Source organism: Calonectris borealis, chromosome 5, assembly GCF_964195595.1.
Source record: "Calonectris borealis chromosome 5, bCalBor7.hap1.2, whole genome shotgun sequence".
NCBI classification, from domain to species: Eukaryota; Metazoa; Chordata; class Aves; order Procellariiformes; family Procellariidae; genus Calonectris; species Calonectris borealis.
In genome coordinates this window covers 20,784,287-20,797,818 of record NC_134316.1, presented here as the reverse complement: position 1 = coordinate 20,797,818, position 13,532 = coordinate 20,784,287, and the positions used below count along the sequence as shown (strand labels likewise).

The 13,532-nt window shown below is 37.0% G+C and overlaps 1 protein-coding gene across 4 annotated transcripts in view; it reads right to left on the bottom strand.

Moving 5' to 3' along the window:
• Window positions 1-3,068: 3,068 nt before the first annotated feature.
• The window catches only part of GALC (galactosylceramidase), a 41,306-nt gene continuing 30,842 nt past the window's right edge, over window positions 3,069-13,532 (bottom strand). For all 4 annotated transcript variants that reach the window (XM_075151353.1, XM_075151352.1, XM_075151355.1 and 1 more), the window contains 5 exons: window positions 13,044-13,188; window positions 12,327-12,507; window positions 9,398-9,561; window positions 7,573-7,649; window positions 3,069-5,789 (listed from right to left, as the gene is read on the bottom strand). In XM_075151353.1, the coding sequence (XP_075007454.1) occupies window positions 5,646-5,789; window positions 7,573-7,649; window positions 9,398-9,561; window positions 12,327-12,507; window positions 13,044-13,188 (711 nt within the window). In that variant the 3' untranslated portion in view covers window positions 3,069-5,645. The remainder of the gene's footprint in view (window positions 5,790-7,572; window positions 7,650-9,397; window positions 9,562-12,326; window positions 12,508-13,043; window positions 13,189-13,532) is intronic.

Below are 13,532 nucleotides of genomic sequence, written 5' to 3'. Positions count from 1 at the left end.
AATGCTGGCAAAACACTTTTTTTAGGATAAAGTATCAGCTGAGCAGCAAGAAAAAAATCGAAGCTGAACCATTAAGCAGCAATCTTAGACTGAATAGGAAATCGGCAGCTTATGCCAGAGGCATTGTGCATCCCAATGCAGCTTTATAGATCTCTGCACCGAGACATTAGCGTGCACCTCAGCTCAGCACAAAACCTGTCTGACCTCTTGCCAGTGAACACTACCATTTATTGCTCCCGCTACAAGAGCAATCACATCAGAAGGGAATATGGACATCCTCAATAGGATTTGCTGTTCGTCATTGCCGTGTGCTCTTTCAAATGACTCGGTTAACTGTGTATAATCAAGCTAAGAGGCTACAGAGCCTCTCCTGTGCGATCTCAGATTGGCTGATGTACATGAAGCTTCCCAAAACCTTGGAAGGAGGGTGGCAGTAACAGAGAAACATTCTCCCTTTTCTTACAGCTCTGCTGCTATGCTAGCAGAGAAGAAACCTTCTGCAACCAGGAGCAGACTGATTCACACATCACAGGCACGCCTTCAGCTGCATAACCTGTTGTCATGTTTTCTAACCTTTTCTAATCCTGGTGCTCTTGGAAAATGGCAGTGTCCATAATCAGCTAAAGAACATTTGCTTTTTAGCAACAATGAAGTCTTGTATTCTCTATAGGCATTTTCATTAAATTGCTGTTCATGGAAAACAGCAAGGAAGATGACTGCATTTCCCAGCAGGAACCGAACAAAGGAAGTCAAGCTAAACCGGGACTGTTCTTTGCTTTTCCCCATATTATTTGGGTACACGTGCAGAGTTTGTTTGGGGTTTTTTGTTGGTGGTGGTGGTGGTGGTTTTTGGGTTTTTTTGTTGCTGTTGTTTTGGTTTTTTGTTTTGGGTTTGTTGGGTTTTTTTTAGAGTCATTTTGGTGTTATCTTCTCTGTCTTAGACCATCAAGGGTTCCCAAACCATGGCTGCACATCGTTAGCCTAGTGTACTAGGTTCTGTTTTCTCTTGCAAACCCTCGAGTTAGTACTGTACTGAGCCATCCTCCACTACAGTTCTGCGTTTTGAAATGCATCCATGAGCACAGTAAAACCAAAATTACTTTTCCTGCTCTAAGTGAAGTTTTAACTCTCAGTCAGGTACACTTGATAGCAACAGAAAAGGCATTTTTTTTAAAAAAAAAAGTCAACACACTAACAAATACTTTTAGGTTACTTTCATCTCCACTTCCCAGAGATATGCCTAGGTTTAGCCTGGGGTGTACAAAAGTAAAGGACAGGTTTATCGCACTAGTTGCAAAGTTACTTGGAGCCCCCCAACAAAATTTATGCTTGGGTTCTGTATCTGTTTCTAACCTTATCCGAATATAATTCCTTGAGGGGAAAAAAGACCGTTTTACAGTTGTTTGTCTTAGCCACTATGAAAATGACACAGAAGTATCTTGGCACACAGTGAAAGCTTGGCAATGCTGCTGCAATACACATTCTCCTCTGCTCAGTTGCTAATAGGTGTTTTGGGTTTGGTTTTTTTTTTTTAAAAAACACAAGTTCTAGAAACACCACCTTTATTGTTTCAGCGACACGTGAGCATAAATGGAAGGAATATATCTAGTGGCAAGAGGAACTTGCTCAGGCTAACTCTTCATGCATTATCAACATGGGCAGGATGATTGCTAAGGTTCCAGCCACACACAAAAAGCATTTAACCTTTACCTAAGATATCTTTGTTAAGAAAATGGATAATCATTTGCATTTTATTTCTCTATTTCAGCAAGCCCTGACATTAATTGGCACATGATATATCTTCAAGTATCAAAGTATAGTATGCTCAAAACCTTAAAATAGCTACCTGATGATTCCGCTACAAGCCTAGCAAGTCTTTTAAAATTAAGGTGTTTTTTACAACCTTCCCCCCACCCCACTCCCAAGCATGTGCTAGACTTGTACGAATGCAGTACTTACAAGGGGGTTAAAAAAAAAAAAAAACACCAAAAAAAAACCCAAAACATCAAAGTGAGGATAATAAGGTCTCCAAGGACTGTCCCTCTTTGGCCATGCTGCTGAAATCGTCAAAGACAGCCATAATTATGGTGGCTATTTTCATAATATGCACACCCCTCCAGAAAATGGACTCTGGATAAAAACTTCAGGTAAGCCAATGAAAAATTAAGTGAAAACCACCAACCTTCTGCTACCATGCAATAAAACTGATTCAATAAGGAAAGAGCAAACCACTACCACCCACATCAAATCCTGAACTAGAAATTTACTTTTGATACAGTGAAACCAGGAGGCAGCTGCAAAAGGAATCATCATCACTAGCCTAAAGTAATAGAGTCTCCTGTAATTTTAAAGCAAAAGAGTTCTGGTGTTTTGCAGGAATTTGAAAATCCCAAGAACTGCTCATTCATGTCTAACCTCAAAGGTGGGGTAGCAGAGAAGGGACAGAATTGATTCTGATGCAGTGTTTGTGTAGGTGGTAGCACATACCTGGCTACCGGAAAACGTATTTCCAGGGTAATTTATACCTACTGGCACGATGGCCTGGAAAACATGACTAGCTCTATGGAATTTCACCCCCCCTTTTAAAGTTGAACCTTTAAGTTTGGGAGTGGGAGGAGCATGTTTGAAGCTAGATTCAAAAGGATATCAGAAGTAAAGAAGCCTCATTTAAATTTTAAAAGTACATTCATACAGCACTGTCTGTTTCCAGACGTAAAAACAGACTTTCAACTAAATCTCACAAGACCTTAGTACTCAGCAGTTTTGCATGACTGGCCCTCAAATACATTTTAATTCACTTAATTAAATGCAAAAAAAAACCAGAAAAAAGCAAAATGTATATTCAGCGCTATAAAAAAATTATTTTATCAACAGCACAAGTCCTAATGCATATGGATTTTGAGATATTTGTTAATGAGGACTGTTTGGCTATTCAGAGTGTCAGAAAAACTCTTACAACCCAATTAAGCTAATGCCAAGCATATTTATCAGGAATCACAATGGAAAAACTGTCAGCTTTCTTACTGGAAAAAACCAAGACCCAATTACAGAAGCATTCTGCAAAAATAAAGGGGTTTTAAGTGTTTTATTTGTCTATTTGGAATGATTAGTATTTATAATCAACAACATAAATCCACCCCTCAGTGAAAGACCTGACAGCTTGTTATTGCCAAACATATTAGAGCCTGCTGAAGGGTGAAGAATTACAGACATATGAAGATGAATAACATTATATCACCATTAAATCACTTACTCTGTTCATAATAGTTTAATCCTCTAACATTATAAATTAAGATTAGAAAAAAATCAACACTTCCAGTGATAAAATACATTGTGTTTAGTACACAATATAACAGTACAGTTTATTACACTAGTGCATTAGAAGGTAAAAAAACTGGACAGCTCCTTTGGAATAACTGCATCATTGCTGATCTCTCTCTTACACAAACAATGCTTGCAGCCACACAAGCTACCAGGAAGTCTCCAAGAAGTATTCTACTAGGAAAATCCATCACAGCTAAATTAGGTGTATTCTGAGAACAACTTCTCCTATACTCATATTACTTGAATATGACGACCTAAAATTAGATTCCTTCACATCTGGAGTTACAAGTGACATCCCTTCTGAAATCATGAAAATAATGAACAGATTTGCAGCAATACTTCAACTATCAAATGAAACTGAAGTGGAAAAATGGCTTTCATTTTTCACCCAGTTAAGTAAACAGTTATTTAATATTTGGAAACCTTCTACAGGAGTTTTAAAGCATAGTGGTTTGGACCATTTTTCAAGGTTATTAGCATGTATGAAACTTGCACATATGAATGATTCATATCAACCAATGGCAGTATCAGTATAATAGCTAAAAGATAAAGCATTTTTACTTATTAGAGATGGAATTTTGAGATGTCTTCTCCAAAAGCTAATTTGGAAGATAACCTTCATAAACATTTTCCAGTAATGATTCGTATTATATTAACTCTATATTAGACGACAACTTCAAAGACTGAAGATAACACTTACTGGAATCAGCCTTCAAAATAAAGTGGATCAGAATAATAATCTGTATAAATCGAAGTATATTGCAAATCTGTTTCTCAGGATAAGATACTGCCTGCTACAGATAGCCTCATACAGTTATTGGTGCCCTATCAAGTCTGTGGAACTACTTGCTTGTCAGTTAAAGAGGATGTGGATGTGAAAAGTAGACAGACATGGGAGGCATGTTTCATTATGGCAATAGACATCATCTTCATTCAAACTGACCAATAACAAACAAGAAAAATTCAGAAACCAACTGAATTTGTAATGTGTGTGATGAAAATCCCATTCAGTACCTCATTATATTCTCAATGAATTTTTTTTTGTAGCACAGCAACTTGGAAAAAAAACAATGAAGCAACAGCAAAACAGAATCCCTCCTTTCCCAAGGATCTGAAATTCCCTCTGAACTTTACTCCATGATGCCCAGGAAAAGTTTAAAACTAGACACTATTGTGTCAATACCACTGCCTGGCACACCAAACAATTCTGTCTGCATCCACCCGCTGCCACTTACCTTATGAATAGATTGCAAGCTCTTAAGGGCAAAGACTCTTTTTTTTAATTTTCTTTTATACCAGGATGTGATAATATCCATATCTCCTCTGTGCTACAGTAATATAATAAGCTAAATAACATTGTTATGCTTTAACTATTTTCTGCTCTAAGCTTTAGATCCATCAAAAGTGAGAGATGGTTGCCCAAATTTCTAGGAACAAAAGGCCAGTTTTTCAACATGTGACCTGACACGAAAGTAAGTGCTCTGCTTGCCGGTATCCATGATGCAAAGTTATTATTCTTTACACCATGCAAAAAACCACAAGACTATCATTAACGAACTGCAAGTTATGGTATCTTTTCATCCATTTCAACCCTTTAATTGGAAAGAGGAGGTAGTTTACATGTAAGGCACATCCTGCACTGCCTGATCAGTGCCATAAGGCACATTTCCATTCCACTGAAAATATGATCTATTTTAAGGCTGGCAATGAAAGTTGGAAAAAGTAATCAGGAAGACGTAATCAACTGTACTTGGAGTACTATGATGTCTAGCCTCAGATGTAGCAGAAAAACAGACAGAACATGTTTTTTTTTTTTACTGTAGAAAAAACTAGGTACTTCATCCAAATGAATTTTGAGAATGACAGACCTACAAAAGTATGGGGCCACTGGCTCATAAGGCTTACTGGCATTTAATTCTTTCCTTCAGAGTGAAAGGAATGGACACAATCGTGTAAGTGTTAAAAATGCAGCTTGAGATGCCTCTGTCTTCTGTTATCTTCTAAACTTATCTTTAAAGTGAGCTGGGAAGTTAAGATGTTGTTATTAAAAAAAGATATGAATCCATGATTTTGTTTTCATCATTACCTTGAACTAAAATTTACCCCCAAAAATCGAAAGGCAAAAATCCCTTAGCAACCGGGGCATAAAGTTACAGTCATGTTGATACCTGCTCAAGTAAACCTTTAACAATAATAAGGACAGAATTCCGATTCCTTGCCAACAGATCAAACTCAGCATAGCATTACGTTGTCCTCAAAGTTTGAACTGGCTCTTATTGAAAGTAATATGAGAACTGGGTTCTCCAAATGCAAAAGCCACTTTAGCTAGCTTCAACGTGAAAGTTGTCAAACTGTGCAAACTCAAACGAGCGAGTTCCAATAGCAGCCCAGCCGTTACTTGGTTTAGAAATGGTGACATTCTCCCAAAGTGGATAACCATTTAACAGTCCTGAGGCAGAAGTGCCCTGTCAAAAAAAAGGAAAAAGTTAACTTTGTAAAATCCAGTGATTGTGTTGACACTGAGCCTACTCACATGTGAGAAGAGACAAGGCAGAAAGATGTCAAGTCAACTTTCAACTACATTTCACACATTTTCTATGGAGAGATGCTTTTAAATATTGCATAGAATCCTCCAGTGCCTATCAGCTCTGTGAAACAGATCTAATGCCTTTACAGTGAATATATAAAAGGCTCACCTTCCCCTAACTCACAGCTTTGCAAACTCAGTGTAGAATCTGAAAGGTAAACTGGTTTTCCTTTTTCACATGTGTCAGGCTCCCTCAAACAGCCCAACTGTCTTTAAGGGATATGATACACCTGGCACTGATTCTGCAGAATTAGGCAAAAGTCAAAAGGAGAGAGAGGTGTATTTTAGTCATTAAGCTGAGAGGAAGAGGAGACAGCAGAACTTTCAAGTATCATGTTCAAATTAAAATTAAAAACAGTTTCAGGAAAAGTTACAATTTCTCTCGCCAGTGTTCCACTAAACAGTGTTTAGAAAAAAAGTACTTCAGTTTAGTTGTATTTCTTAATCTGAAAGACAATCACAGACACAGGTAAAAGCAAAGAATGCCTTTCAAGAAGAAGTCAGCAAAAGAATTCTTTAAAAAGGGCTCTGCGCTTCTGTCATTACATCAAAGGCATATTTCATACAAAATACTTTAACAGCACAGATGGAAGTTTGTAGCATCATCATTTTAAAATTACCACCACTGTTTTGTGTTTTAAACGATTTATGTTCACCTTCAGCACCCCATTCGGGTTAGCAAATGTCTTGGCCTATTTTACAGATGGCAATCACCATCATAAGTATGGGTGTACAAAAGCCAAAACTAAACTACATCCATTCAAGTGAATGCCTCAGGTACAAGCGTCCCTTTGTCTCCCAGTGTGAAAATCCAAAAGACAAAAAACAGCTTCTAACACTCGCTGACATTTTAGGATGAGGGAAAGACTCAGTGCATAATTTTAAAAGAGAATGTTCGTCAGTTGAAGATCTCCCCGGCTAGGATACAAGCTTCCCCACATTTCAGGCCACATTGCAGTTGCAAAGGTTACATTAGGCAAAGGGATTAGGCGTTCAGCAGTGGAACTTAAAGCCTTTTAGTTACTTGCACCAATGTCACACCCAGGTAAGTGCACAGGTATATTTAAAGTACAGCTTGGGACTACTTTCCTCACCAAGTGACTATGGCCAAAAGGGGTGGAGTGGGGGGGGGAAGGAAAAAATGTGGACAGGCTTCTTATTAACTGTGGCCCATTTTTACAGCAACACTATGCCCATGCTTTTTCAGTATAGGAAAGAAGGATGGCAGCTCATCTGAGTTCCCCAGTCCTTAACTAGCTCCACATATAAGGCCTTAGCATGCAAAGGGAATTGGTGGGAGCCAGATTTGTAGAACAGGCTAGTTTAGTAGCTTACTGACAGTCTTCAGAATAGGAAGTCAGGTCATGATCTTTTCGTTAGATTAAACAAAAGATTTGCCTCTCTAGCCTTCCTATCTCCAGCTTTCAACTCTTTCCAGTTATCTTCTATACCCTCTCCAGTTTCTCAAGATCTCTTTAAAAATACAGGCAGCAGAACTTGGTACGGTACTTTAATATTGGTTTAAAATAACAGAGATATTATTCATGTTTTAGATAGGGCAAACTAATGCAAACAGTCAATAGTATAGCATAGTTTTGTGTAAACCATTTAGGACTGGAAGTTTCATAACAGGTTTTCTAGCTTTTTGCCTGTGTCCTTACCTGAATGTTGAGAGTAAGCGTGTGCCACGCATTATCCCGGACACCAGAAAGTCCTTTCATTAGTATTTCTTCTCCAGCTGCAAAACACGCTTAAGGTTAGCAAAGTGTTACTTCACCGCTTTGCTGAGACTGATAAATACCAAGCCAGCAAAAGGAAAATAATACTTATTTTTCGGAAGTGTTCAGGACTGACATCTTACCAATTTCAACTGCAGCACGGAAGACTTAACATGCAAACCTGGACACTACATTATCAGTGCATTCTCCTGTTTTGCCAGGACTGTTTTTCCACTGAAATCTCCAATGCTCTTGGGAATTTGGCCTGAAATAAGGATTCTCTCTATGGAGAGTATGGGTTCATGAAGCATGACAGTAGCTATTGCTCTGTTTGTTCTATAGGTCTCCTTGTTTTTAAAGGAACTTCTATAAATCAGAAGGTTTGAGTTGCCACATCATCATGTGGCTTAGTTCTAGTCAAAATTTAAGCTAAGCAAAAATTGGGAGTGACTGACACCTGGATGGAAGACTGAAAAAAATTAAGTGCTACAAGTAGAATCTTAATTATTCAGTAGATCGTTTTAGATGCAAGTTATTTGAACATTCAGGCTCCCTTCTAGAAAAATACTAAGATCACTGAAAACAGCTGTACAGAAAAAAATTATCACATTGTGTAACAAGTGTCTCAGCCGGAAATAATGAGGTAGTTAATCAAAATCCTCTCATTTCATCTAGGAAATAATTATTTTTGAAAGCCTGAGAAACTAATTGGGTAATGTTGTTATGTCTTATTAAAAATAACTACTGGAGTCAATCCTAAACATGAGTATGTTTTTACATACAGCTGAAATGTAAGTTGTTATGGAGCTAGACTTTGCAAAGTTTCCCTAGGGAGCACCGGTATGTTAAGAGAAGCTAATGTAAAGCCTTCTTTATGCTACCCATTCATGGTAAAAAAGGAAAGGAAAAAAAACACCCACAAAAAAACAAAATGAGAAGAAATGAGAAACTCTAGCTACCAAATAGAATATGAGACTATTTTCAAGGTCCAGTACAGTATGAAATGGGTCATTATAGGCTGTCTTCATATCAGATATACTGTAGATCTGGAAGTTGCATTTGACTCATCAGAAACTATTGAAAATTTTAATTTATACTCATGAAGTGATAGGAAATGCATTTAAACAACAAAACCTGCCACTATTTCAAAACAAGTTAAAAAGAACTTTTAGCTATTGATGAAGTATTACGACATACGCTCTTTCATGCGCCTGTCAAGTGCTCTATAGAAGAACAAATATGAATGTTAGCATCACAAGTAGAATATGCTCTCACTCCATTGAGCTAGACTAACAGTAGAATGCATAATTTGTGGAAAACAGCAGGCCACTCATCATCATCACCTAAGCCAGATCTATGTACATTGATTTGCACTGCTCTACAAGACAGTAGCATTCTTGAAATGTCATTGCATTTCAAGCAGAATTTTCTTTTTAGGTGTAGTATAAGAATATAGATCAAACCTTTCTGTAACTAGTATTGTATCAGCGTATTTACAAAAAGCAAAATAATCTACATTTACTAGTATAGAATAGGTTTTGTCAGTAGAGAAAAAAAAAATCCAGAAAGCTGAGACTGAGCAGTAGACCAGCTAGTAGCCTTCAGATGCTCTCTTGACATACAAAATGTGGTCATCATTAGAGAACAATGCGTTCAATTCATAGTGATGACAACTGAATTACAAAATCCGAATGTTAGTATTTTTTATCAAGGTTACCAAAATGACATGTCCATATGTCAGCACCCACTTTAGCAAAGAGTTGCTTACCTAGGTCACCAGTGACTCTGTAAGTGCCATCTGCAAAAACCCAGAAGAAAACTCCTTTGGTACGTCGAACATATATCCCACCATTGTCAACTCTTCCTGCAACAAACACGCCCCCATCACGTTGTTTTTCTATGTAGATGTCACAAGTGACTGTCATGTTTACCCTATAAAAGAAGTTTAGTGTTTTAACAAGCAAGGAATCGATTTTTTTTTGAGCAGGCAGTAGGTAGGAGAGTATTCCCTATGTAGTATAGCTACCTTTTTGAGGAAAGACTTAGCAATCCTAATTGTGACCTACAGGTGCAAGATGAACAGGACTTGTCTAGATTGGTTGTTTCCCACCTGTGAGTCCATAGATTTTCTTAGGAAGAGCAATTCTTCTCAGAAACCAACAACAAAACAAAGTGTATTGTCAGCAACTTTCAATTAATTATTTAAAAAAAAAAAACCCACACCCCACTAAACAGAAGGTTTGCATCTCCACAGAAAAACTGTCAGGTCTGCAAAATGAAAAGTTGCTTTTAGATAACTAAATCAAATCCAAGATTCAAGGTCGTAGCACCACATCTGCTAAAATTTGATCTTCATTTCTCTAGGATTTTTAATACAGGCCAAGTCTTAAGCAATCCAGACATCTTGCCCAAAAGCCAAAACAAACTTTTTTAAACAAAATGTTCAAATAGGTTGAAATTATTTTATTTTCCTGAGGTGATACTTCAGCTCAACAGTAAAGCACCGTTTTATACATATCATGACAGCTGTAAAGGAGAATAAAGCAAAGGAATACCAGACAATCAAATGGCACCTAGAAAGTTTACACAACTTCCCCCGCCCTGAAGTTGCACTACAAGACTCTTAACAATAAAACTTAAAAGCATTCTTTAACTTTTTTAATGTACATTCAAATTAAAAATCTACATCCCATGTCTGAAAGGACTTGCAATATGGATACAGCCACAAGGTCGCATATTTAGGAAGTTTCTAATTATCTGTAAGTATTTACAGAATGTGAAAAGACTCTTTATGTCATCAGCTCAGCTGATAAATAAATCATAAAGAATATCTATTTTAGCAACTCTTCTCCCCACGTCTTACATAATAGTTAGAACGAAATCGCAAGTCATTCTAATGTAATGGTATTAGAAGTATCAGATTCTTGGATACATATTCATTACACAAACAAGATTTCTTTCTTGCCTCCCTAGGTATTAAACAAGAGATCCCCACATCTTGTTTAAGCCATTATAAATAGATTGGAAGCAATGTAGAATGAGTTAAATAGTAGTATTTTCAGGATACAGCTAGGTTCAATAAAGCCATCAGAGCAAAACACTAACAAATTCAGGAGTAGAAACAAAAAGCTTTCACTAGCACAAGATTAAAATCCAAACTAAATAATCCTGAAATTTAATCATAATAAGTGTCCATTGACGACTGAAGTCAAATATCATTCCACAGAGAAATTCAGTGCAAGATTGGTTCAGTATTTCAATAGCATGCACTAATGGTTGAAAACATCTACCTAGGACAAGATGAGCTTTAAACTGAGGACGAAGCAAACAAATCAGAAGACCTGAAACTGAAGACTATCATTACGAAAAGTTACAGATCAGTAAAATTTGAATAATCAGCTGAATATTCAGGAAGCAAGCTTGTTTCTGAAAACAAGATGAAAATCCAGAAAGAAATGGAACCAAAATGAAATTATTAAATGGAGTTTTTAGGAGTCTCAGTACAGTAATTTAAGAATACATCCTGTGTAGCTGTTATAGGGATCACTGAGTATGATCTAATGAGGGAAAGTTGATTATAGGGGGAACACAAGACTTTGTTTAACAGAAGGCTGCAGAAGAAAACATCAGGTAACTGAAGAACAACCTCTAGCTACAAGTTGGTGGTATTCTTCCAGGCTTCAGGGCAAAGTGATCCAATCACTTATCCAGGCCAGAAATTAGAAGCCTGAAGCATGTTCTGAAAAAGCATTTGGGGGATCAACGATCCAATCAAAGTGAAAAACACCTGACAGAATAGCTATTTTAAAGAACATACCAAAAGAATTTAAGCTAGACTTCCAAATAGAATAAAAAGTTTTAAGCATAAAGTTTATTATTACTTACTATTACTAAACCAATTAGTTAACAGGCTCTTTCCCAAATGCTTTTTAATTTTAAATAAACATTATGCTAGAATATGCTGCTTGATTCCAAATTACCATCATTATAGCTCCTACAAAGAATTGCAATCATAACCATACTCTTATCAAACCAGTAAATCTCAGTTACATTTACCCAGAAATAAAACTGTTTTAAGTAGCAGTTGAACCAAATCCACTCAATTCTAGGAACTGCTCAGAAGATGGCAGTCTGCAACAAATATAACTGAATTAACTCCCAGACTATTTCGTTGATATGAGATTGATCAAATCGCTAACAATCAAGCAAGACAACTCAAAATTAAGTAATTTAAACTGAATCAATTTTTCTGTCCCATTTAAAAATGTATTGAAACTCAGTGCACACTTTGAATTAGGATTTTGACTTGGTCTTTCTAGTACACCAACCTAGATCCATTATTCTGAAGAATCAGCCTGAACAAATATGCCCAGCAGGACATTAGGAAAAAAAATTTCCAAGACAGTGCAGCAGTGGGCCAAGCTAAGAGATGTGGTGGACTCTCCATCCTTGGATGTTTTCAACGCTCATTTAGACAAAGACACAGTTTATCTCTTAGAGTTGGCAATAGCCCTGGGCAGGACTCAATGACTTTTGGAAGTCGCTTTAAGTCATCATTTCTACATGTCTATAGAAAGTCTGAATGCAAAAGCCCTCTGTCCAAGAGAAATGAGACTTGAGACAGATTAACTGATCATAACTCACACTGGTAAGGAGGACATTTCCCCAGACGTCTCTAGAAAATAGTATTTACATACCACTGAAAATTTCCTATGAGACTGATGGTCTGGTCTGCATCAGAAGCCCAAGTGATGGGTCGCTGAACGACGACCTGGCGGAGTGTGAACACATGATCTCCTGGGTCAGAAGCATTTATGAAGTATTCAAATACACCTGTCTGATCTGCAAAATTTGGAGCTTCACTGAAAGGTGGATTACCTGTTCAGAAAATAAAATACATATCAATACCAAAACATTATTTTTCTTCTGTGTACTCTTGTTTTCAGAAATTTCCTCTGAAAATATTCTCCAGAATTTTGACTTACTCTATGAAAGCACAGTCTCCAAAACTGAAGTTTTGGGAGTTGGAAGGTGATTTTAGTTTTGGTTTTGTTTTTAAGCAGACTCCAGTTTTTGCAAACACATGAACAAAGTAAATTACCTTCTTCCCTGTCTTCCTTCCAAAAACTAGTTCACTGTAGTTATGAGCTGTATCATTTGGATCAAGAATTTTAAAACTGTTAGTGACCACCCAGTTAAGACAGAGAATTAAAAAAGTCTCAATACTTCATGCAAGGGAAGTATACAGGTGTAAGTTGTGGAGAAGCAGATATAAAATAAACAAAAATAAAAACACGCATTCAGACTATTTCATGTCGCTTACATTAGAGGACTCAAATAACATAATTGTTATTGCTTTTCTACATTAAGACTGTGTGTCAATTAAGTTTTTGGATAAGAGAATTCTGACTTACGAATATTGAAATCATCTTTGTAATTTGAAGGAAAGGGCTGAGGTGGTGGAGGCTCCAGGCAACCACATTTCTGCCCTGTCTTGAGTGTGGTTAAAGTGTAGACTTCATCCACGTTTAGATCTAAAGAAAAACTTCCCTTCCACACCTGGAATTAAAGAAAGCTCAAGCAGCAAAAATCAAACAACTAAATAACAAAATACCCAAGTTCCTGAATTAAAGGAGATCTTCTAAACTCCTGATTTAAGGCAAAAAATCCTGTCTTCTTGCCTCAGCATTTAATGTGTCTGACCTATTTTGAAAACCCCTTTCGCCCAAACTCTTTATTACCTCCAGGTAAGCTTGTATATAGCTAGTAAAATTGTAGTCAAACAGAGCTAATAAAACATGTCCTAACTATGCAGTTTAGGCATGAAACTCATAAAAGGAGTTCCAGCAAAGGGGGAAGAAACACCTGAAACTGCAGAAAGACTATAATTAAAACTGATCTAC